Source organism: Coregonus lavaretus (assembly GCF_964263955.1).
Source record: "Coregonus lavaretus genome assembly, chromosome: 9".
In the NCBI taxonomy this organism is placed as follows: Eukaryota; Metazoa; Chordata; class Actinopteri; order Salmoniformes; family Salmonidae; genus Coregonus; species Coregonus lavaretus.
Window position 1 is genome coordinate 11,577,204 of NC_139996.1, and position 24,923 is coordinate 11,602,126.

A 24,923-nucleotide genomic window follows, 5' to 3' on the forward strand; every position below is an offset into this window, starting at 1 on the left:
AGAGGAAGAGGAGGAGAGGAAGAGGAGGAGAGGGAGAAAGAGGAGAGGAAGGAAGAGGAGAGGAAGAGGAGGAGAGGGAGAAAGAGGAGATGAAGGAAGAGGAGAGGAAGAGGAGGAGAGGGAGAAAGAGGAAGAGGAGGAGAGGAAGAGGAGGAGAGGGAGAAAGAGGAAGAGGAGGAGAGGAAGAGGAGGAGAGGGAGAAAGAGGAGAGGAAGGAAGAGGGGAGGGAGAAAGAGGAGAGGGAGAAAGAGGAAGAGGAGGAGAGGGAGAAAGAGGAGAGGAAGAAAGAGGAGAGGAAGAGGAGGAGAGGGAGAAAGAGGAGAGGAAGAAAGAGGAGAGGAAGAAAGATGAGAGGGAGAAAGAGGAGAGGAAGAAAGAGGAGAGGAAGAGGAGGAGAGGGAGAAAGAGGAGAGGAAGAGGAGGAGAGGAAGAGGAGGAGAGGAAGAAAGAGGAGAGGGAGAAAGAGGAGAGGGAGAAAGAAGAGAGGAAGAGGAGGAGAGGAATAGGAGGAGAGGAAGAAAGAGGAGAGGGAGAAAGAGGAGAGGAAGAGGAGGAGAGGGAGGAAGAGGAGGAGAGGGAGAAAGAGGAGAGGAAGAAGAGGAGAGGGAGAAAGAGGAGAGGAAGAGGAGGTGAGGGAGAAAGAGAAGAGGAAGAAAGAGGAGAGGAGAGGAAGAGGATGAGAGGGAGAAAGAGGAGAGGGAGAAAGAGGAGAGGAAGAGGAGGAGAGGAAGAGGAGGAGAGGGATAAAGAGGAGAGTGAGGAAGAGGAGAGGAAGAGGAGGAGAGGGAGAAAGAGGAGAGGAAGGGGAGGAGAGGGAGAAAGAGGAGAGGAAGAGGAGGAGAGGGAGAAAGAGGAGAGGAAGAGGAGGAGAGGGAGAAAGAGGAGAGGAAGGAAGAGGAGAGGAAGAGGAGGAGAGGGAGAAAGAGGAGATGAAGGAAGAGGAGAGGAAGAGGAGGAGAGGGAGAAAGAGGAGAGGAAGAAAGAGGAGAGGAAGAGGAGGAGAGGGAGAAAGAGGAAGAGGAGGAGAGGAAGAGGAGGAGAGGGAGAAAGAGGAGAGGAAGGAAGAGGGGAGGGAGAAAGAGGAGAGGGAGAAAGAGGAAGAGGAGGAGAGGGAGAAAGAGGAGAGGAAGAAAGAGGAGAGGAAGAGGAGGAGAGGGAGAAAGAGGAGAGGAAGAAAGAGGAGAGGAAGAAAGATGAGAGGGAGAAAGAGGAGAGGAAGAAAGAGGAGAGGAAGAGGAGGAGAGGGAGAAAGAGGAGAGGAAGAGGAGGAGAGGAAGAGGAGAGGGAGAAAGAGGAGAGGGAGAAAGAGGAGAGGAAGAGGAGGAGAGGAATAGGAGGAGAGGGAGAAAGAGGAGAGGAAGAGGAGGAGAGGGAGGAAGAGGAGGAGAGGGAGAAAGAGGAGAGGAAGAAGAGGAGAGGGAGAAAGAGGAGAGGAAGAGGAGGTGAGGGAGAAAGAGAAGAGGAAGAAAGAGGAGAGGAGAGGAAGAGGATGAGAGGGAGAAAGAGGAGAGGGAGAAAGAGGAGAGGAAGAGGAGGAGAGGAAGAGGAGGAGAGGGATAAAGAGGAGAGTGAGAAATAGGAGAGGAAGAGGAGGAGAGGGAGAAAGAGGAGAGGAAGGGGAGGAGAGGGAGAAAGAGGAGAGGAAGAGGAGGAGAGGGAGAAAGAGGAGAGGAAGAGGAGGAGAGGGAGGAAGAGGAGCAGAGGGAGAAAGAGGAGAGGAAGAAAGAGGGAGGGAGAGGAGAAGAGGGAGCAAGAGGAGAGGGAGAAAGAGGAGAGGAAGAAAGAGGAGAGGGAGAAAGAGGAGAGGAAGGGGAGGAGAGGGAGAAAGAGGAGAGGGAGAAAGAGGGAGGGAGAGGAGAAGAGGGCGAAAGAGGAGAGGGAGAAAGAGGAGAGGAAGAAAGAGGAGAGGGAGAAAGAGGAGAGGAAGAGGAGGAGAGGGAGGAAGAGGAGGAGAGGGAGAAAGAGGAGAGGAAGAAAGAGGAGAAGAAGTGGAGGAGAGGGAGAAAGAGGAGTGGAAGAAGAGGAGAGGGATAAAGAGGAGAGGGAGAAAGAGGAGAGGAAGAGGAGGTGAGGGAGAAAGAGAAGAGGAAGAAAGAGGAGAGGAAGAGGATGAGAGGGAGAAAGAGGAGAGGGAGAAAGAGGAGAGGGAGAAAGAGGAGAGGAAGAGGAGGAGAGGAAGAGGATGAGAGGGATAAAGAGGAGAGTGAGAAAGAGGAGAGAAAGAGGAGGAGAGGGAGAAAGAGGAGAGGGAGAGGAGGAGAGGGAGAAAGAGGAGAGGAAGGGGAGGAGAGGGAGAAAGAGGAGAGGAAGAGGAGGAGAGGGAGAAAGAGGGGAGGAAGAGGAGGAGAGGGAGAAAGAGGAGAGGAAGAGGAGGAGAGGGAGAAAGAGGAGATTAAGAAAGAGGGAGGGAGAGGAGAAGAGGGAGAAAGAGGAGAGGGAGAAAGAGGAGAGGAAGAAAGAGGAGAGGGAGAAAGGGGAGAGGAAGGGGAGGAGAGGGAGAAAGAGGAGAGGGAGAAAGAGGGAGGGAGAGGAGAAGAGGGCGAAAGAGGAGAGGGAGAAAGAGGAGAGGAAGAAAGAGGAGAGGGAGAAAGAGGAGAGGAAGAGGAGGAGAGGGAGGAAGAGGAGGAGAGGGAGAAAGAGGAGAGGGAGAAAGAGGAGAGGAAGAAAGAGGAGAGGGAGAAAGGGGAGAGGAAGGGGAGGAGAGGGAGAAAGAGGAGAGGGAGAAAGAGGGAGGGAGAGGAGAAGAGGGCGAAAGAGGAGAGGGAGAAAGAGGAGAGGAAGAAAGAGGAGAGGGAGAAAGAGGAGAGGAAGAGGAGGAGAGGGAGGAAGAGGAGGAGAGGGAGAAAGAGGAGAGGAAGAAAGAGGAGAGGAAGAGGAGGAGAGGGAGAAAGAGAAGAGGAAGAAAGAGGAGAGGAAGAGGATGAGAGGGAGAAAGAGGAGTGGGAGAAAGAGGAGAGGAAGAGGAGGAGAGGAAGAGGAGGAGAGGGAGAAAGAGGAGAGGGAGAAAGAGGAGAGGAAGAAATAGGTAAGGGAGAAAGAGGAGAGGAAGAGGAGGAGAGGGAGAAAGAGGAGAGGGAAAAAGAGGAGGGGAAGAGGAGGAGAGGGAGAAAGAGGAGAGGAAGAGGAGGAGAGGGAGAAAGAGGAGAAGGAGAAAGAGGAGAGGGAGAAAGAGGGAGGGAGAGGAGAAGAGGGCGAAAGAGGAGAGGGAGAAAGAGGAGAGGAAGAAAGAGGAGAGGGAGAAAGAGGAGAGGAAGAGGAGGAGAGGGAGGAAGAGGAGAAGAGGGAGAAAGAGGAGAGGGAGAAAGAGGAGAGGAAGAAAGAGGAGAGGGAGAAAGGGGAGAGGAAGGGGAGGAGAGGGAGAAAGAGGAGAGGGAGAAAGAGGGAGGGAGAGGAGAAGAGGGCGAAAGAGGAGAGGGAGAAAGAGGAGAGGAAGAAAGAGGAGAGGGAGAAAGAGGAGAGGAAGAGGAGGAGAGGGAGGAAGAGGAGGAGAGGGAGAAAGAGGAGAGGAAGAAAGAGGAGAGGAAGAGGAGGAGAGGGAGAAAGAGAAGAGGAAGAAAGAGGAGAGGAAGAGGATGAGAGGGAGAAAGAGGAGTGGGAGAAAGAGGAGAGGAAGAGGAGGAGAGGAAGAGGAGGAGAGGGAGAAAGAGGAGAGGGAGAAAGAGGAGAGGAAGAAATAGGTAAGGGAGAAAGAGGAGAGGAAGAGGAGGAGAGGGAGAAAGAGGAGAGGGAAAAAGAGGAGGGGAAGAGGAGGAGAGGGAGAAAGAGGAGAGGAAGAGGAGGAGAGGGAGAAAGAGGAGAAGGAGAAAGAGGAGAGGAAGAAAGAGGACAGGAAGAAATATGAGAGGGAGAAAGAGGAGAGGAAGAGGAGGAGAGGGTGAAAGAGGAGAGGGAGAAAGAGGAGAGGAAGAAGAGGAGAGGGAGAAAGAGGAGAGGAAGAGGAGGAGAGGGAGAAAGAGGAGAGGGAGAAAGAGGGAGAAAGAGGAGAAGAGGGAGAAAGAGGAGAGGGAGAAAGAGGAGAGGAAGAAAGAGGAGAGGGAGAAAGAGGAGAGGGAGAAAGAGGAGAGGAAGAGGATGAGAGGAAGAAAGAGGAGAGGAAGAGGAGGAGAGGGAGAAAGAGGAGAGGAAGAAAGAGGAGAGGAGAAAGAGGAGAGGAAGAGGAGGAGAGGGAGAAAGAGGAGAGGGAGAAAGAGGAGAGGAAGAAAGAGGAGAGTTAGCAAGAGGAGAGGGACAAAGAGGAGATGAAGAAAGAGGAGAGGTAGAGGAGGAGAGGGAGAAAGAGGAGAGGAAGAAAGAGGAGAGGGAGAAAGAGGAGAGGCAGAGGAGGAGAGGGAGAAAGAGGAGAGGAAGAGGAGGAGAGGGAGAAAGAGGAGAGGGAGAAAGAGGAGAGGGAGAAAGAGGGAGGGAGAGGAGAAGAGGGAGAAAGAGGAGAAGAGGGATACAGAGGAGAGGGAGAAAGAGGAGAGGAAGAGGAGGAGAGGGAGAAAGAGAAGAGGAAGAAAGAGGAGAGGAAGAGGATGAGAGGGAGAAAGAGTAGAGTGAAAAAGAGGAGAGGGAGAAAGAGGAGAGTAAGAGGAGGAGAGGAAGAGGAGGAGAGGGAGAAAGAGGAGAGGGAGCAAGAGGAGAGGGACAAAGAGGAGATGAAGAAAGAGGAAATGGAGAAAGAGGAGAGGGAGAGGAGGAGAGGGAGAGGAGGAGAGGGAGAAAAAGGAGAGGGAGAAAGAGGAGAGGAAGAGGAGGAGAGGAAGAGGAGGAGATGGAGAAAGAGGAGATGAAGAAAGAGGAGAGGGAGAAAAAGGAGAGGGAGAAAGAGGAGAGGGAGAGGAGGAGAGGGAGAGGAGGAGAGGGAGAAAAAGGAGAGGAAGAGGAGGAGAGGAAGAGGAGGAGATGGAGAAAGAGGAGGAGAGGGAGAAAGAAAGATTAGAGGAAGAAAGAGGAGAGGAAGAAAGAGGAGAGGAAGTGGAGGAGAGGAAGTGGAACGGAAATTAATACTGTTGTTAGTTTATGTATTGTTTGTGTTTGATTCTGTGACATTTTGTCCCATTTTGTTACCCCCGATTCAATGGAGAAGTTCCAAAAGTGCAAACAAACCCTGCCCATCTGGCACTCCAGGCAGGCTTGAATCATAGAAAAGTATTTGAAAAATAAATATAACCTAGTTTTTGAACCCAGCAAGTATGTTGGTTTGGTTTACCTGTCCTGCCCTCTATGAACTGGGCCCTCTGGTTGGGGCCGCTGAAGGTAGAAACATGGATCTTATAGAGGCGTCCTGGCGTGAGGGAGGAGAGGACACACTCCCCCACACTACTGCCCAGGGTGATGGGCGGGAACACCTTCATAATAATAATACATAATACATTCATTTTTAAACATTTTGCTCAATTAAATTAATACATTTGCGCTTTAAAAACACCCAAAATCACAAATAGAAATAAAGCAACAATAAAATATAAAGAAATCACACACGAAAATATGAAGAATATAAAAGTACTCTAACCAGGTACTGGACTGGACCAGGAAGACTAACCTTCATGTCATTGAAGAGGAGCTGCACCTCGTAGTGGTCAACGTCCCCCGGAGCAGCCAACCAGGTGACACGCAGGTCCTCCGTTCCCCGCCCAGCCAGGGCTAGTGACCTCACCGCCGCAGGGACTGTCACAGACAGATTCCAGATCAGAATAGAAAAACTTTAATGTTCTCAGAGAGGCTCTTAATTTTGCATACAAAGGAACTGGGGGAGGGGGAGACAGGTCAAAAAGGAGCATGCACAAAGAAACTGTTTCACCACAATTAGACAGTTATTACCTGAATGTAGCTAGCAAAATTATTATTACAGACAAACATCACTCTTGTATTCACAAATTGTACATTTAAAACAACAGGAGAGATTTAACAGTACTATTCGTATCACTCACAGGTCCTTCCATCCGTGGACACGCTGGTCTCATACTTCCCGCTCCAGGTGCTGACGATGACAGTGTAGAGTCTCCCGGGCACCAGGCTGTTGAACACACACTCGTTCTGGCTCTTCACAACCGTCTTGTTCTGGTGGAAGATGTTGTTGTGCTTGATGACCACCTGGTAGTAGTCAAAGTCCCCGGCTGCATGGCGCCAGTACACCTTCAGGTAGTCATCCCTGGCCGAGTGGATCGCTGTGGGGTTCTGGACACTAGAGGGCTCTGGGGAGAGGAATTCAATTGAATTGAACTTTGAGACATTGTACAGTGTATTATCATGTCTAACTAGCGACTTCATGACTAAAACCACGTAATGGAAAACTTAAGCAGAGGAGCCCCATTTCAGACAGACAGACAGATAGACAGACAGACATGGTAGACCTACGTGTGCGTTCCTGTACAATGGTGTGATTCTCGTAGGCACCACTCCTGGAAGTGATGGAGATGTTATAGAGCCGTCCAGACACCAGGGACTTGAACACACACTCTGGGCTGGACTTGGACACGGCCAGGGTGTGGACCGTCTTCACCTGGTCCCCCAGAGTGACCAGGTAACTGTCCACATCACCTTGGGCCGGACGCCACGACACGCTGAGGAAGTCCATACGACCGTTGTTGCTGACCGTCACCTCGCCTACGGCAGCAGGGACTGGAAGGGGGAGAGAGAGAGAGAGAGAGAGAGAGAGAGAGAGAGAGAGAGAGAGAGAGAGAGAGAGAGAGATAGAGAGAGGGGAACTGAGTCAGTCATTTTGTGTATCACTGTTCATACTTGCAGCTGTGAAGCCTACATGAATCAAAAATCAATATATGAATCAAATTAAAATAAACACTTATTTAATAGCTATGTTTTCTCCTCAATAATACTGTGGGATATGTAACGAACATCACTTACAAGCTACAATACAACAGTAACTTGGTAGTGTGTGTTCAGTGGATAGGTGACCCCAACAAGCTTGAGGCATTTATGAGCCATTCATAAGAAAGTTATTGAATAAATAAATGGAGAAGAAAGAGAAGGAGACCTAACAGAAATTGATTGAGTGTCATGAATGGAATGGAAGGTGACTCTGCACTGGTAGGCTATACAGATTATTGTGAGGTGTAGGCACATTTTAGGTCTTGTGAGTGGAAACTTGAACATTGTGAGAATTTTGTGCAACTTCCGGCGTACGTTTACAGTGAACACTGAGGCTGTACCCTTACAGTTTTAGACAGTAGCCAAAAGGCTATTGTGGCTATTTGAGCATAATGTAGGCCTACCAACAAAACCAATGGAGCAAATCCCATAACATTTTCACATGGAAATAGCTTTTGATTTCTATGATATAGCTAAAAGTAGCCTATATATGGTGTTCAATGCAGGCCTACATTGCATGAGACTTTTAAAAACGTTTTTACATTATGAAGGGCTTGATTAATGATTTTTGACTTGGTCTGTAACACTATGGGCCAAATAGGTGACTGTAAATTGCATTGTATTGTATGATACAAGAAACCACTTTAGAAAATAAAATTAATTATTATTACCATACAGAGAATTAGACAATGTAGGCTACCTGTCACGTCTCCTCCCGTTGCGCTCTGATTCGCCGGTCTACTAAGCCACCGGTCTGAGCGCACTACCTCGGCAACACAGGAATGGAAACCCAACGCACCCTAATCACCTCCAGCGCACCTGCACCTCATCACCACCACTATATAGCCCTGGACTGTTCAGTCATTGTTGTGTGTGATTGTTAGCATCGTGTCGTTTACTCGCGCCTTGTTATTCTATTTCTCATTGTTAAGTAAACCTTTACCTTGTTGATTCCTGCCTCTTCGTATCCTCAGTACTCGTCACACTACCCCTCTGCCTATTGGCCTATTTGCATATTCAAGCCTGTCTCAAAATACAACACCGCCCCTTTAATTAAGACATAAACTTTTTACCTGACTGACTTTTCAAAGACAGCTTGAAATGTAGCCTACACGTTTTGTGCTCTTGTAGGAGCTGACCTATACTTATCTATAACTGGGCTAATAACTCAGTAACTAACAAAGAATATCAACAAATGTGCACACGTGCGGCTCTGCTCTCGGATCTGAACTGATCTGAAAAGCGCATTCACTCACGGGTGATTGAAAGAAAGACCAATAGAATTGTACTCCATTGCGCTTTGGCTCTGACTACAACAAAATCACAGACTAAATCTTGCAAAGTTAGATTTGTTTTGTTTTGTTGCATTGAAAAGGGGCTGATATAATGTTGATTCGACCACAGAAAAAAACATTGATCTATATAGTGCAAACTGATGGGGCAAACTCAGTTAAGTTCAATCTCTTGCATCTCTGTGCAGCCTGGCATTTCTTCTGTGCTGCAGTCCTGGATGAGGTGCGCACACGCAGCTTAGAGGGTACATTGGGTGTAGGCCTATATCATTGGTTAGGCCTACCCTACAACTGTGTGGACTAATCATTGTTGTGATGCTATAATAGGAATGCACATAGAATTTTCAAGGGATTCAAATTCTAAGGGGATACATTTTCATTGACTATCATGTGTTCAATTATATCATAATTGCAATTCTTGTGATAGGTTTTAACCGTTGTGTTGGAGTGCAAACAGATCAGGCTACTCATAAAAGACATGAGGCAAATGAATGATCCAACAGAAATGTTTGAATTATTTGCCATTTCATCTCTTGAATAAGTAAGTTCCAGCTATGTAGATTTAGTCCCCTGTAGCTCAGTTGGTAGAGCATGGCGCTTGCAACGCCAGGGTTGTGGGTTTGTTTCCCACGGGATAAGAGCGTCTGCTAAAATGTAAATTTATACTGTTTTAACGTGGCCCAACGCAAAATCTGTCTAATAATTGTAAAGTCTAAATTAAGAAAAGGTCCCAAATTATTTAGACTATTGCATTCATTGTTTTGCCTCACCAGGTTGTCCACATACAAGACAGTCATCATGGACTGTTTCTGTTTGCCTGGTCCAAAGAGACTAAAACTCCTTACTGTAAGTAGGTGCTTCATTTTTTATGTAACTTATTTAAGGTTTAATTAATGATTATTTATCCATTTTATAAGCTCTGAGCTTTATCATTGTTGTTACAATATTTGGTACTAAAGCATAGTTTCTTTATTTTCCTATTGAACATGGTCCTCTCCTTCCATAGATCTTGATCAGAGGCAGTCCAACGAGTCTCAGAATGTGGTTCTCCAGATTCTTCTTCTTCTTCTCCTCAGAGAGAAGGTAACTTTATTTTTTCTTCTTTTTTTAAATGTAATTTTGACCCCCTTTTCTCCCCCTTTTCGTGATTACCATCTTGTCTCATCACTGCAACTCCCCAACGGGCTCGGCAGAGGCGAAGGTCGAGTCATGCATCCTCCAAAACATGACCCGCTCGCTTAACCCGGACGCCAGCTGCACCAATGTGTCGGAGGAAACACTGTTCAACAGACGACCGAAGTCAGCCTGCAGGCGCCCGGCCCGCCACAAGGAGTTGCTAGAGTGCGATGAGCCAAGTAAAGCCCACTCGGCCAAACCCTCCCCTAACCCGGACGATGCTGGGCCAATTGTGCGCCGCCCTATGAGACTCCCGGTCACCGCCGGGGGGATCGAACCCCAGGCTGTAGTGACGCCGCAACACTGCGATGCAGTGCCTTAGACCGCTGTTTCCACTCGGGAGGCCCAGAGAAGGTAACTCTGATGGGGGAGGCCATCAAAGTCCTGAAAAGCGACCAGGAAACCATGATGGAAATGGAAGAAGTTGCAGTGGAAGTCTCCAGCACATATAATCCAGAAAATTGATGATGAAGGCAATAGATGAGGAAAGGGAGAACGACAGGATGGAGATACTTGAAATGGTGGAAAAAGAGATGGAGAGAAAATGGATGAAGATGCAGGAAGTAGGTCAGAAAGAGAAGGTAGATAAGAGTGAGGAGCAATTGACAGAGAAGGGACAGTGTATCAGGAAAAGAGGGAACGGGAAGAGAACAAGCTGATAGAACAGATGGAAGAAAGCCAGAAACTTCTAGATGAAATGAAAAAAGAAAAGGCTGAGAGGGATTTAAGATTGGCGGAGACATTTAACAAATAGATAAATAAAGGAAAAGAGAGGATGAAGATCCTGGAGAAGTAGAGGAAGGAAAAGAGAAGGAGGAAAAACTCAGGTTGGAGGAAAAAAAGAGAAGGAGAGAAGGAGAAGAAATAAACAGAAAAGGAGGAGAAAGAGTTGGCTGAAGCAGAGAAAAAAAGAGAACAAGATGAGAAGAAGCACTTGGAGAAAGAGAAGAAGGATAACGAAAACGCTGAGAAAAGGTTAGCTGAAGCTGAGAAAAGGTTAGCTGATGCTGAGAAAAGGTTAGCTGATGCTGAGAAAAGGTTAGCTGAAGCTGAGAAAAGGTTTACTAAAGCTGAGAAAAGGTTAGCTGAAGCTGAGAAAAGGTTAGCTGTAGCTGAGAAAAGGTTAGCTGTAGCTGAGAAAAGGTTAGCTGTAGCTGAGAAAAGGTTAGCTGAAGCTAAGAAAAGGTTAGCTGAAGCTGAGAAAAAGAAAGCAGAAGTTGAGAAAAGGTTAGCTGAACCTGAGAAAAAGAAAGCAGAAGTTGAGAAAAGGGTAAAAAAGCAGGAGGAGAAAATAGAAAGCTTAACTAAAGATGAAGGAAAAAGAACAGAAGATGAAAAAGGAGCAGAAGGGAGGAAAGAAAACAAGAAGCAAGAGAAAATGAAACTGACAGAGAAGAGAATGGTAGAGAGGGAGGCAAAGAGGAGGGAGAGACAACAGACATCATCAGAGGATTTAGACTCAGAGGAGTGAGCAGATACGGAGTGTCAAAGACTCCAGCCACCCTAGTCATAGACTGTTCTCTCTGCTACCGCACGGCAAGCGGTACCGGAGCGCCAAGTCTAGGTCCAAAAGGCTCCTTAACAGCTTCTACCCCCAAGCCATAATACTCCTGAACAGCTAATCAAATGGCTACCCAGCCTTTTTGCATTGTCCCCTCGCTACTGTTATTTTACTGCTGCTCTTTAATTATTATTATTTTTTACTTATCTCTTTTTTACTTGACACTTATTTTTCTTAAAACTGCATTGTTGGTTAAGGGCTTGTAAGTAAGCATTTCACTGTAAGGTCTACACCTGTTGTATTTGGCGCATGTGACAAATACAATTTGATTTGATTTGATTTGAGTGTTGAACCAGGCTTTAGCCTCCCATAGAATCTGAATAGAGGTTGCTATGGAGTCATTTCAACATGCACCTGCTGTTCCAGATCTGTTGTATATCTCTCAGGTTTGATAGATATGATATAGCCTCCTTAACCAGGCTTGTAGCATTATTACACAAGGTTCAAGGCTTAAATTGTGTCCCAGAACCAAAGCTAACTGCTGTGTTGGTTGATTTGGACCCTGATATTTTGGAAGAAAATAAAACATATTAGAGATGACATGCAAGAGGATGAGGAAAGGAGAGAATAAATGAAAGGAATATGGTAAAGTGATTAAACAAACAGACAAACAAATTGTCCTCCATTGAGGGGGAGTGGTGGTGGGCCCAAAAAAAGAAAAAATGAATGAAAGCTCAAATAAGCAAGAGAGTTTCAAGATCTACAAGTGAAATCCACTAAAATAGATCTACAAGGGGTACAAGATCTAGAATAAATTCTACTAGCTGAGATCTAGAAGAAGAGATCTACGGATTGGATACAAGATCTACAAGAAAGATCTACTAGATCTTTTTTTGTAAATAAAGGATTAGATGCATCAGCAAAACCCACCATTATGCCAAGTGAGGAAGTATCTTTAAGAACTTTATATTCTGTTGAATATTCTTTGATCATTTAAATGAAAATGTTCTCAGATTAAGGTAGCTGTAATTCAACAATACAAAAAAGACCCCCATCCTTTTCCCTTGATGACGGGAAGTCTTTGAAAGGAAGACCTTGACATGTTTGTTGCGTAGTCGGTGCTTCCTGGAAATTCCAGGAAAATTCCTGTCGCATCAGATAAAAGCTAAGAGAGTTCTGAATAATATCCTGTTAATCCTAAATAGAATAAAATACATTCTCTCACATTATTTTGCATACTGGCGTTTGTCACACAAAAACAGTTAAAACTGTCAGTTTTTTTATTTATTTTTTATTTCACCTAGTCCTTTAACTGAATTCATATTCATGTGTGATAGCTAAACATTATTTGAAAATGTATCTATTTTAACATGATATATTTAAAGTAGGCTACATATATCATTAATCATAGTGTTGTCTACCTGTGCGTCCCTCTGCCACACTCTGCCTGGAGGCTTGTCCTGCCCTGACGGTGGTTACCACCACCCTGTAGAGGGCACCAGGCTTCAGCGCCAGGAAGCTGTAGGCCATGGTGTGGGCCGGGGCGCTCTCGTTCTTGATCACGCTGCTGTCGTGGATGAGAAGCACGTGGTACGAGTCCAGCTCTCCGGCTGCCCGCTCCCACTGCGTCTGGAGGCTGTCCGTGCTGCCACCGTTGGTCACACGCAGACTGGTCACCTGCGCCGGGGCTGAGAGTAGACAGAGAGAGAGAGGCCATCAGAGATGTGAGACATTACAGAGACCATAGAGAGAAATTGAGACCATAGCTGAGACCATAGAGAGACTTTGAAATCCTAGTGAGACCATAAAGAGTCATTGAGTCAGAGACACAGCATCAGTTCTATCAATGGGGGAAAGCTCATTATTATATGACTACAAAACCTGTATGGAGCAATGTTCTAGTGCAGAGATATTCAACTCTTACCCTATGAGGTCTGGAGCCTGCTAGTTTTCTGTTCTACCTGATAATTAATTGCATCCACCTGGTGTCCCAGGTCTAAATCAGTCCCTGATCAGAGGGTAACAATGAAAAAACGCAGTGGAATTGGCTTCGAGGTCCAGAGTTGAGTTTGAGGGTTCTAGTGTCTAGTCTAGAACATACACATATTGGGGGGGAAAACATCATTATTCATCTCCCTTTGGAACCGTGACTCACTGGTTCGTCCAATCACGGAAGTCGAGCTGTTTAGGCCCCCACTGTTGGTCTTGACAGCGATGGTGTACTGGCGTCCGGGTGTGAGGACGTTGAAGGTGCACTCCCTGGTGTCACGGGACAGTGTCCTATGGGACACGTCTGTGTCCCCCTGTCTCAGGACCACGGTGTACCCGTCCCACTCCCCTACGGGGCGAGACCACAGCACGCTCAGAGACGTCTCATCACTGTGACGGACGACCAGCTGCTGGACAGGCCGAGGGGCTGAGAGAGAGGGGGAGAATTAGTAAATAAGTAGAGAGAGGGGGGGGTGAGGGAGAAGGGGGAGGGAGAAGGGAGAAGGGGGACGGGGGAGGGAGAAGCGTGAGGGGTGACGGAGAAGGCTGAGGGAGAAGGGGGGAAGGAGAGAGTAAAGAGAGAGGGAGGGCAAAAAATGATAAACTTCAGGAGCCATGACAATTTAATTTTAAGAGCCATCCTACATGCTTTCGATATAATTTGACCCATAAAAACATTCCACATATACACCAAGCTTAGTATCATATACATTTACATTACATTTTAGTCATTTAGCAGACGCTCTTATCCAGAGCGACTTACAGGAGCAATTAGGGTTAAGTGCCTTGCTCAAGGGCACATTAACGTCATTTAGCAGACGCTCTAAGCCAGAGCGACTCACAAATTGGTGCGTTCACCCTATAGCCAGCTATACTGTGTAAAGATTTCTAATGTAACTTACCTAGCCTTCCTTGGCAGTGAGCAGTGTTGCCAAACGGGCCAGCCTCCACCATGACCTGAGATGTGTAAAGCCTGCCAGGCACCAGCCCCAGGGAAGCCCCAGAGAAGGAGTACTGTCTCACTGTCCTGCTCACTGTCTCATTGACCAGAGCCACTGTGTTGTTCATTAGCAGGATGCGGTAGTTCTCCCATTCCCCTCTAGGCGGCGACCATGTCATCTTCAGGGTGCTGCTGTCACTGAGGCCCACCATTGTCAATTGAGACACCTTGTCTGGCACTGGAGGAGGCAGTGTAAAGGGAGGAGGGAGAGAGAGGTTAATGGAGGTGTGCATGCAGCCAGATATTCCTTGAAGATGCATAGGTGAAATTAAGTATTGTGGTGCTCATTAGAATTTCCTGGCTTTTGTGGTTTTTGACCAGCCCTAACTTTTCACTGAAAACATACTTTTTTTATGGAACTAGATAGGTATAAACTTAATCTGAGGTGTGACATTGACATTGACCCTCCAGAATAATTTACCTGTTCTGCCCATGGTCACAGCCTCAGTCATCTGCTCTCCGACCTTTGACCTCATAGACAACTGATAGGATCGTCCAGGGGTCAGGCCGCTGAAGACCGCCTCTGTGGCATTGGGGGGCAGTGTCCTGTCCTGATAGACTGAGCCCAGGGTTGCAAGGGAGACCAGGTATGCGTCCACGTTGCCCCTAGCTGTGACCCAGGAGGCCCTCAATGAGTCCAGACTGCCGTTGTTCTCCAAGAGGAGGTCTGACACCGCCGCGGGGACTAGGGGAAGATAAACAACACGTGTCGGAGTCTGGTCTAGTGGGAGCACTGCTGACTGCGGGCTACACATCCCTCTTGGCCAATCTGTCTACCCCTCTCTATCTGTCCCCTTCTCTCTTTTCTACTATCCTTTTATACAAAATTGTAAAAATAATACAATACAAACAGATGAGAGAGGATCATCAAGGTCATCAAGATGGAGATAGAAAACTGAAACAGGGGACTGCTTTTATTCAATTTTTTAAAGTTGATTAAGAGGGATGTATTAATTAAGAGGTGACAGCAGGTCTTTTTAGACACTAACACCTTTCCAGGACAATTGTTCCTGTCCAACTCGAAGGACCATAAAAAAAAGTACATTTCTAGCACTATGTCCAGTAGCTAAGCAGTGTATTATCGGCTAGCCGTATTTGTATGGGGGGTTGGGAGGGGAAGGGAGGCCTTGATGGGCAGCTGCAGACAGAGGAAGGGAAGGGCAGGATAGAGAAGCCTAAAATATATTGGCAACAACGACAGACAGAGAGCATGACCATGGTGGTGGTGGTGACTGTGTAGAAAGAGAAGGGTGCAGTGCTGGAAAGTAAAACAAAGCCCTGCAAACTAAGCCAGATAAATGTGTGAGAAATACTCCACATGTCACCCTGAACCTGTATTGAACCCACTGACATTGGAGCCCTAGAACTCCACTCCTCTCTGCTGGATAACAAAAGCTAAGCAGGAGTAGACTTGGTTAGTGGTTGGATGGGAGAACACTTCAACAACAAAAAAGTGTCAGTCTTACTATTCCAACAGGTGAACTTCAGAGTCCCTACCATAATATCCGTGAGGACTGTCACCACTGTTACCTTACCTCCCAAACAGAACTAGCATGACACGCTTCCTCTGTGACTGTTACCTTGCCTCCCAAACAGAACTAGCATGACACGTTTCCTCTGTGACTGTTACCTTGCCTCCCAAACAGAACTAGCATGACACGTTTCCTCTGTGACTGTTACCTTGCCTCCCAAACAGAACTAGCATGACACGTTTCCTCTGTGACTGTTACTTTACCACCAAAACAGAACTATCATGACACGTTTCCTCTGTGACTGTTACCATACCTGTGACTGCTTGTTTGTAGACAGCATTCTGAAGGCCTCCAGCCTCAGTCACCATGGTGACATTGTACAGGGTCCCAGGCAACAGGTCATCAAGAATGTGGGAGGTGACGCTACTCTTCAGGGTGACGTTCCTGACCAGGCCGCCCTGCTGCTCCCTCAGCAGCACCCTGAAACACTCTCTCATGCCTGGGCCGGGCTGCCAGGAAACACCAAGGCTGCTGGAGGAGACTGAGAGCTGGAGGCCGCTGACGGCTGAGGGAGCTGGGGGAAAAAGACAAAGTGGTCAATGCCAGAGAGCAGCTTGTTGATGTCTAACAAAGACAAAGTATATCAGGGATTTCTATGCAATCCAAGTCCAACAAACGTGGAGGCACTGAAATGAGTATAGAAATAGGGGTATGGTATAATGGCTGTAGGATAGACAGTAGAATATCGTACACAATTTGTTTATCATAAATATCATGTGGACAGCACATTGGATGTAGAAGAACTGAAAATGACATGCAAATAGAGGACCAATGAAACCACATATCAACAGAAGATGGTCCCTCACCTGTGGCTGCAGTGGCCAGCACTGGCGGGGCAGTTTTATTCCCAGCCGTTGCCACCAGGCTGAGGGCATAGAGGGTGCCAGGAGTGAGGGAGGTAAAGCCTGACTGAGTGGCGGCAGTGCCCATGACGCGAGTATTGCGGGTCGCTCCTGTTTTGGTGTCCTGTAGTGTGAGCTCATACCAGTCGACCAGCCCGCGAGAGCGAGGCCAGGATACATGCAGGCCTGGGGAGCCACCCTGACCCTGGCTAGGACTCTGATCTGGTAGGACGTCCAACCTGGATGGACTAACCGGATCTGGGGGAAGGAGAGGGGGAGAGAGAGGGGGAGAGAGAGAGAGAGAGAGAGAGAGAGAGAGAGAGAGAGAGAGAGAGAGAGAGAGAGAGAGAGAGAGAGAGAGAGAGAGAGAGAGAGAGAGAGAGAGAGAGAGAGAGAGAGAGAGAGAGAGAGAGAGAGAGAGAGAGAGAGAAAGAAAGAAAGAAAGAAAGAAAGAAAGAAAGAAAGAAAGAAAGAAAGAAAGAAAGAAAGAAAGAAAGAAAGAAAGAAAGAAAGAAAGAAAGAAAGAAAGAAAGAAAGAAAGAAAGAAGAAAGAAAGAAAGAAAAGGGGGGGAGAGAGAGAGAGAGAGAGAGAGAGAGAGAGAGAGAGAGAGAGAGAGAGAGAGAAAGAGCGAGAGAGAGAGAGAGAGAGAGAGAGAGAGAGAGAGAGAGAGAGAGAAAGGGGGAGAGAGAGAGAAAGGGGGAGAGAGAATAGAGGAAGGAGAGAAAGAAAGAGAGAATGTGTTAGTATTTTGCTATAAATAATATGATTGACAACAAAGACATCCTATAAACAAATGGCCAAGGGGCCAGCATCTTGCCGATATTATATAAACCTCAATTAAACATCTACAACTAGGAGAAAAGTTAATGAAGAATCTCTGTATCCTGTCTTTGTGCTTCAGCTGAAAGCCAGTGGTGGCTGCCCGAGATGGAGCAGAGCGATAAGATTGTTTAGGTTCTTTAAAGAATGTGGCGATTCGCTGGGAGACCTGCGTGCGTCTTGAGCGAGAGAGCGAGCCTTGACAGGAAACGACAAAAACAAAGCCCAAACGGAGAGAGAGGAGCAGGACAGGGTAAGTGGTGCCCCCCACAGCTCAGCGATTCACTTTGACCCTTTCTTCATAATGCTTCCCCTCTGGGGGCCCTTCAGTGCAACCCCAGGAATCACATTTGCTAATCAGCAAAACCATTGTGCGTCCAATCCTAGAGCCACACTGGGGCCCTTTACAAGACCACTACTGTATTACACAGTAACTACATTGTATCTGGGATTTATATCTAAAATTCTGTATGTATTAAAAATATACTAGATAAAGTCAAGTCCAAGTGATTTGGCAATTCCTGAACTGTTCATCTTGAGGATGTCATCCTTCGTAGGCTACTGGCAAAAATGGACATTTCAAGGTCCACTCACAAGGACCCAAGAAAATAATCTCGGGCACACTTTGAATGCAAAGTTCTGGAGTGCACTGTAGTCTAATCTATTTGTTCTGTGAAAACAAAACATGGAGGCCTCCTGTATCCGTTAGTACAAAGAAACAATGCTTGGCGGGAAGTGGCTCTGGGGAGAGGGAGATCTGTCTGGAAACAAACACTTAAGATTAGATGCTCTGCATTGTTACTGACCTCTGCTGCTACAACCTTGGGTGATTGGAGCAGCAGTGTGTTCCAGAACTTCCAGGGTTCTAATCTAGAGCTTTGAGACCAATGACCAGAGGGTTTCTCTGGCTCCAAGTTCTTGGCAGGACATTCTAAGGTTGTGGCCTTGACGATGTTGAAAGGATTGTGCAAAGGATAAAGTGTCCTGGACTTCAGCGGTGTTGGCACAAGAGTTCTCTATTCTCTATGTTCTTCATAATCAAAGTGATGCACATAATCTATTCAGTGCAACATGGTCCAATACTGGGCAGAACAAAGACTAAACCAATGTAAAAATAAATCAAATAATACAAAAGGATATAATATCATGAATTAACATATACTATTTCAAGCCATTTTCCTATACATCAAATATTACTGTAAAATTATATGTATGCAAAATTCTAAATGTTGCTACATACAATTTAAGTATAAACGTTTGTGCCTTGATCATTTGTGCAATAAAACACCAACAGAAAGACAACCCAAAGGAGCTGTTGCAATACATTAGAACCTAAAATGTCATAATGTGATATCATATGTGTTAGATCTATTCAATGATGACAATTTTATGCTATCAGAGGAGTAATGCCCTAATAACTACTTGAAGGGGTTCTGACGGCCAAATTCGATATATTTTAATTAATCAGGTTTAAAGTTCATATTTTACGAAATATAATCAATCGAATGTCATGATCAACAATACAAATAGACTCAAATAAACAGAAAAAATATATATTTTCTGATACTGGGGGGAAGAAATTGTCTGATATTGTAGGACGTTTAAGATGAGAAAGTCAATTTAACAGTCTAAAATACCTTTAGAATAGAATAGCATTAAATAGGTTAAAATAGAATAGAATAGAAACGAATTTTGGTTTGTAACACTTACCTGTTCGCACTGATACGTTTCTCCTCTCTCCATCAGTCTTCGATATCACTTCAAAGTGGTGTAACGTCCCAGGTTCTAAATCCCTTATATCGCAGATATACACATTACTATACTCCCCATATTGATCACAATCCGTTATATCGGAACGACTATTCTCATAAAACACAGTGAAATTACAAGTTTCTCCTGTTGTTATTAATTTTAGTGCAATAGAATCCGTCCTGGCGCTGGTCTCTGTCAGGTTGACTGAACATTTGACCGCATTAGTTGTCTCCGCCTGAAAGGAACAAAAAAGTGGCAACAGGTAACCAAAAGATAGGCTAAGCAACAATAGGCTACAAGTGGAAAATAATCAAGGTTAAATTGACTTTAACCATGACTCACCTCGACACAACACCACCATAAACAAACGATCAAAATAATAGTTGCACATCTGAACATTGCGGTCGTTGATTTAAATCCGTTAGGTCAATAAATAATATAAAAAATATAAAATATATTCCAACATTGGTTATCATAATCGGTCCATAAAATAACAATGTATTTTTATATTCTGAATTTCACAATGGCATGTTGGAGGCGGCTACAGTGGTGGCACGCGCCTAAACAAGCATGGCATCTCGTTGTGATTTTGTGGTTGCCCAAAATCGGTGCAACGTCGACCACGCACAGTCTCTTCCCACTATACGATCTCGTCACATTCAATCTCTAGCCTACATTATTTTCCTACACCCTTCCTCAATGCTCAGGCTGCACCATCAGGTAGACAGACTGCTCAGGAAATTGATTCCATATCAAGCATTTACTTCCGCCCTCTATATACACTTTTTCTAACTCCTACAGTAGCCTAAGTTCCTATCAAATAGTCTATCTACTTGCTCACAGCCTTAACTTTCACTTGAGTCTGGACAGCAGCACCTTGAGCAGCCTCCTTCTCTCCCAGTGATACCCCACCCTACTTACTTTCCTTCCTGCCTGCCTGCCTCTCTGCCTTCTCTGTCTGAAGGCCTTAAAGTCCACAAACTAACACCCATAAGATACAGTAGTTTAAAATGTGGCATGGCATGGGTGTAATTCATAGCCTACTATTGTGATTGCAGAATTTTTTCTGTTGAAATACTTTTTGAATATGGCTAATATAGTCTATATTACTATTAGCCATTACTATAGCCCTTCTTTCAGAAGGTCTGTTCCAAGCTTCACTGCCTTTAACGTCCCTTGGACAAATATGCATGCAAATACGATCTTGAGCATTCTCTATGGAATTTCACAAATTCTAAATCAATTGAAATGTCATCATCACGCACCTGTGGGATGGTGGTCAACTCGGTGGTCGTAGTCGGTACTGTAGTAGTTGTTGTTGGAGCTGTAGTTGTTGTGGGCGTGGTTGTGGTAGTTGTGGGTGTGGTTGTAGTACTTCTGGGTGGAGCTGTAGTAGTTGTGGATGTGGTTGTGGTTGTGGTAGTTGTGGGCAGGGTCTTGGTAGTTGTGGGCTGGTTTGTTTTAGTTATGGGCGGGGTGGTATTGGTTGTGGGTGGGGCTGTTGTAGATGTGATTGGAATGGATGTGGGTGGAGTTGAAGAGGCAGTAGGTGGGGCTGTAGAGATTGTGGTCGGGGCTATTTCCATTGTGGGTTTTGCTGTAGTCTTTACTGTTGAAAAGGTTGTGGGGGGAGTTAAGGATGTTGTTAGTGGGGTTGAAAATGTTGTGGGTGGGGATGTGGCAGCTGTGGGTGGAGCTAGTTTCCTTCTGAATTTAGCTGTAGTCTTTGTTGTTCTGACATCAGTAGGAGTTGTAGGGGCAGCGGTTGTTGTAGTAGTGGGCACAGTTGTGGTTTTGGTTGTAGATGGAACCACAATCTTTTTGGGGGGTACTTTCCTAGTTGTGGGAAATGCTGTGGTACTGGTAGGTGTGATGGTAGCAGCAGATTTAGTGGTGGAAACAGAGGACGGGGTAGATAAAGCAACAGAAGTTGTGACTTTAGCATGAGAGGTAACGACCACTACCGCAGAAGTAGCTGCTGAGTCTGTTTTAGAATTTGTGTTGGGCACTGTGGAAATTGTAGAGGAAACCACAGTCATTATGGTAGCTGCAGTTGACACCAGCTTATTTAATACATTAGGGGTGGTGGAACTGGAAGTTGGTTGATTTACTGATGGAGTCTTGACTTCATTCCTCGAGTCGAGGAGGGCATTTTCGGTGGCAGCGCTCACTGTTTCGTCCATGGCAGAGTCAGTTGTGGACAAAGCAGGACTGGACGAGAGAACATCATGGCTGTGGTTGAGAGCTGCCCCTGATGTTGTGACGGCCGTTGAGATGGAATTTGGAATGAGACCCATCGTGGCCGTCCTTCTTGTCCGAGGCTTGATGATGTCATTAGTGTGAGTCGCCACCATAGACTTATATGTCGCCACCCTGTTGGTCGACGTGACCGGGACTCTTAACATAGAGATCTGCCGGGTGGTCCTACTATGGGTCCTCATAGTGTTTGAGGAGGAGTGTGTGTTTATTATTGTTATAGGGGCTGTTCTGATGGCGTGGGTGTATGCCACAGGTTTGTGTGTGGATGAATACATTGTGGGGGTTGAGATGGTGGTGGAACCTAGAAGAAAGCGGAGTTATTGTGAATAGACTTATACACATGGTTGTAATATCATTAGATAACATTGAAATAAATTCAAGATACTGTATGCGTTCCATAAGTAATAATTCTAACCCAGCCCAGGTGTTCTTCAATGGAAGATTTAATAATTTTACCCTCAGTTCCAGACACCGCTGTGCTTTGATATGGGTGTTACATCCTAAATGAAACACACTGTATGCTCACAACGCCGTATCAATATGTTAATAGCATGGTAATAGATGGTTTATTGTCATGTAAAAAAAAAAAAAAAGTTATTCATCTTTTTAACAAAAAAGTAAAATTAGGTTAAATAAATAGCTGGGTATTGGTTTTATTGGTCACACTATATTTGGATAGTCCATCTGTAGATGCTGTACAGATGGTCATACTATCAACAAACTATCTGTTGATAAGCAACTCAGTTAGGGGAGGGTTTGGCCGGGTTAGGGAAGGGTTTTGCCGGGGTAGGGGAGGGTTTGGCCGGGGTAGGCCGTCATTGTAAATAATATGTTTTTCTTAACTGACTTGCCTAGTTAAATAAAGATTAAATAACAAAATAAGCAACTGCTTGCTAAGGTTATGGTTAGGGTTAGGGTAAGGGTTAAGGTTAGAGTTAGGGCTAGCGGTAGGGTAAAGGTTAGAGTTAGGGCTAGCATTAGGGTAAGGGTTAAGGTTAAAGTTACGGCTAGCATTAGGGTAAGGGTTAGAGTTAAAGTTACGGCTAGCGTTAGGGTAAGGGTTAAGGTTAAAGTTAGGGCTAGCGTTAGGGTAAGGGTTAAGGTTAGAGTTAGGGCTAGCGTTAGGGTAAGAGTTAAGGTTAAAGTTACGGCTAGCGTTAGGGTAAGGGTTAAAGTTAGGGATAGCGTTAGGGTAAGGGTTAAGGTTAAAGTTAGGGCTAGCGTTAGGGTAAGGGTTAAGGTTAAAGTTAGGGCTAGCGTTAGGGTAAGGGTTAAGGTTAGAGTTAGGGCTAGCATTAGGGTAAGGGTTAGAGTTAGGGATAGCGTTAGGGTAAGGGTTAAGGTTAAAGTTACGGCTAGCGTTAGGGTAAGAGTTAAGGTTAAAGTTACGGTTAGCGTTAGCGTTAGGGTAAGGGTTAAGGTTAAAGTTACGGCTAGCGTTAGGGTAAGGGTTAAGGTTAAAGTTACGGCTAGCGTTAGGGTAAGGGTTAAGGTTAAAGTTAGGGCTAGCGTTAGGGTAAGGGTTAAGGTTAAAGTTAGGGCTAGCATTAGGGTAAGGGTTAAGGGTAAAGTTAGCACTAGGGCTAGTGTTAGGGTAAGGGTTAAGTTTTGGGTTAGGATAAGGGTTAAGGTTAGGGTTAGGGCTAGGGTTAGGGTTAGTAGATAGTTAGTTGAAATGTTACTGATAGTCTGTAGAGCATCTACAGATGGACTATCAAAACAATTAAGTGTTACCGTTTTATTATGTGATAACAGGTGGCCTGAATAAACGTTTATTGTAAATAAACATTAAACAATACCAGTTAGGCTTACATTGTAGCATGTGTATTTTTTAAAAATCAATTGTGAACTTGAGAGCCTCTCCTATGTCCCCTGCATGGCCATTAAGTTCACAGGAAGAACACTGCTGACTTCCTGACTGAGTGAGTGGGCTGATAAAATACTTGACAACAACGTGCAGGAAAGTCAGTATCAAGAGCGTCATCCTTTCCTCAAGCATTCACACCATACCAACGTCAGACAAGTCCAAAGTCGACATGGTGCAAGTCATTTAGATACATATCTTATCTGAGTGATAATTCTGCTCTTTTTTTAATGAAAATCCGTTGCATTACTCTAAACTAGGTAAATTATGTCATAACAAGTTTGTTGGGCCCATATAGAGATAGGCTACTAATTCTGTAGTTGGGCCTTATCATTTTACAAGACGTTCTCTTATCAAACTTCAGAGGAGAGGAAATAAAAAATATCCATAAAGTTCAAGGCTACTATATAGGCCTGCCTACTTATAATTTATGTAAGGTAGTTGAATGCACAGAAACGGACTATTATCTGAATGCAAACGAACAGAAGGCATATAGCCCAATTCCCCCGTAGACCACTCACCTTTACGCGGGCATAAATGGGTAATCACCTGTCTCCCTCCAGAGTAGATTTCCTCGTACTTAGTCCAGTTGGAATACCTCTGGTCCCCTCGGATCACAACCCGTATACCTTGTTTCTTCAGGTACATGGGCTTTTCTGCTAACCCGAAAGTCCCTCGTTTGTCGTAGCATTTCCAAGCAGGTGCGCTGTCACAGTCGCTGATCGAGGCCAGGCGCGCGTGCCGAGGTATCGCACTGCTTGGGTTGGCCCAAAGACACTTGGCTGATTGTGTGTGATGCAACTTCATATCGTTCGTCCATTTCCATTGTTGATAGGGACTGGTGACATTGCATTTGCCGAGGATCACAGTCGTGTTGTGGGTTGACAGGCATAGTTTCTTTGGTGTGTGTACAATAAGGAAACCGTCTAAATGGGAGATACAAAGAGATGGTCAATGGTGGGGGACTAACAATCATTGAAAGGCTGAATAACTAATGTTCCAAAAACGAATTAGTACCAAATTATTCTTATTTGGAAAGCAATTTAGTGATGTAATGTTTGAAATGCTTAAGGCCCAACATTTCTCAAATACCTACGGGCTACAAAAAGCTGTTAAATCAGTTCTCAAAAGGCAACAGTTTTATTCGATTCCAACTAGTTAATTTTCTTTGGTTGTAACTTAATAAAGTATGTAAAATGTACGTTATTGTTATTAACGAATAATCCCTCATCTCAAACCTTCTGAGTGAATGTATTAGGCTAAAGCTGTCCGTTAAATAATATCATGGTCAATATGAGGTGAAATAAATATGTTCTTTGCCAAAGAATGAACCATTTATTGTTACAGTGAGATAGCCTACTTTTATCATAATATTTGGAATAACCTCAATCAAAAAATTAGTTTACTGACTGACCCTTCCCTGTATAGACAAGGATGAACTAAAGTTTCCGTTGTTGACTACCTTCACGCGCCATAAATGTGGTTATTAGCCTACTCTAATAATCAGCAAGATAATTAACCGACCACTTCACACTTTAAAAGACAGACTACTTACTTGTCGAAGAGCATCGAAAAAGTACAAAGATAACGAAAAACAAAGTATCCATTTTAGTCTACAAGTTGTAACGGTTTAACGCTTCCGCTAGATTCAGATGAGTTGAGGCGTCGAAGGGAAGTTGCCTTCTGGGGAGGACAAAGTCAGTGACCAGCGCTTCCTTCTATTCAATTGTTTTTGTGGTTTCATATTAAAGTACCCTTCAGCACTGGACATCGACAGGGAAATGCTCTTCTATCGGAAATACCAAAGAACATCGCAGATGTTCAAGTGTTCAGATAGCAGGCAAACAGATGCAATGTGGGGACACAGGTTTATATACCCTGGATAGATGGTATACGATGCATTGTGCGTGATGCGTAGCTACCCAAGTTTAGAATATTCACAACATAAGAAAAAATGACAAGAAAAATGTTTGATATTTTTCAGTGTAGGCATTTTATTATTTAGTGTAGCCAACAGCACATCACCAAACCCAGTTATTATCATATTCACAATTCAATTTCACATTGGTCAATTATTTGTTAATGT

The 24,923-nt window shown here is 45.2% G+C and overlaps 1 protein-coding gene across 2 annotated transcripts in view; it reads right to left on the reverse strand.

Moving 5' to 3' along the window:
- ptprbl (protein tyrosine phosphatase receptor type B, like) overlaps window positions 1-24,518 on the reverse strand; it is a 39,887-nt gene extending 15,369 nt beyond the window's left edge. Inside the window, exons 1-14 of one of the 2 annotated variants that reach the window (XM_084168546.1) lie at window positions 24,393-24,518; window positions 23,359-23,763; window positions 19,980-21,274; window positions 18,673-18,949; window positions 16,107-16,400; window positions 15,554-15,814; window positions 14,190-14,453; window positions 13,671-13,946; window positions 12,935-13,195; window positions 12,201-12,467; window positions 6,340-6,603; window positions 5,913-6,176; window positions 5,525-5,649; window positions 5,192-5,330 (exon numbers count right to left, since the gene is read on the reverse strand). In XM_084168546.1, coding sequence (XP_084024672.1) covers window positions 5,192-5,330; window positions 5,525-5,649; window positions 5,913-6,176; window positions 6,340-6,603; window positions 12,201-12,467; window positions 12,935-13,195; window positions 13,671-13,946; window positions 14,190-14,453; window positions 15,554-15,814; window positions 16,107-16,400; window positions 18,673-18,949; window positions 19,980-21,274; window positions 23,359-23,763; window positions 24,393-24,444 — 4,444 coding nt within the window. In that variant the 5' untranslated portion in view covers window positions 24,445-24,518. Of the gene's footprint in view, window positions 1-5,191; window positions 5,331-5,524; window positions 5,650-5,912; window positions 6,177-6,339; window positions 6,604-12,200; window positions 12,468-12,934; window positions 13,196-13,670; window positions 13,947-14,189; window positions 14,454-15,553; window positions 15,815-16,106; window positions 16,401-18,672; window positions 18,950-19,056; window positions 19,552-19,979; window positions 21,275-23,358; window positions 23,764-24,392 lie in introns of those variants that run through there. The other variant, XM_084168547.1, reaches the window with a different exon arrangement.
- Between the last annotated feature and the right edge of the window lie 405 nt (window positions 24,519-24,923).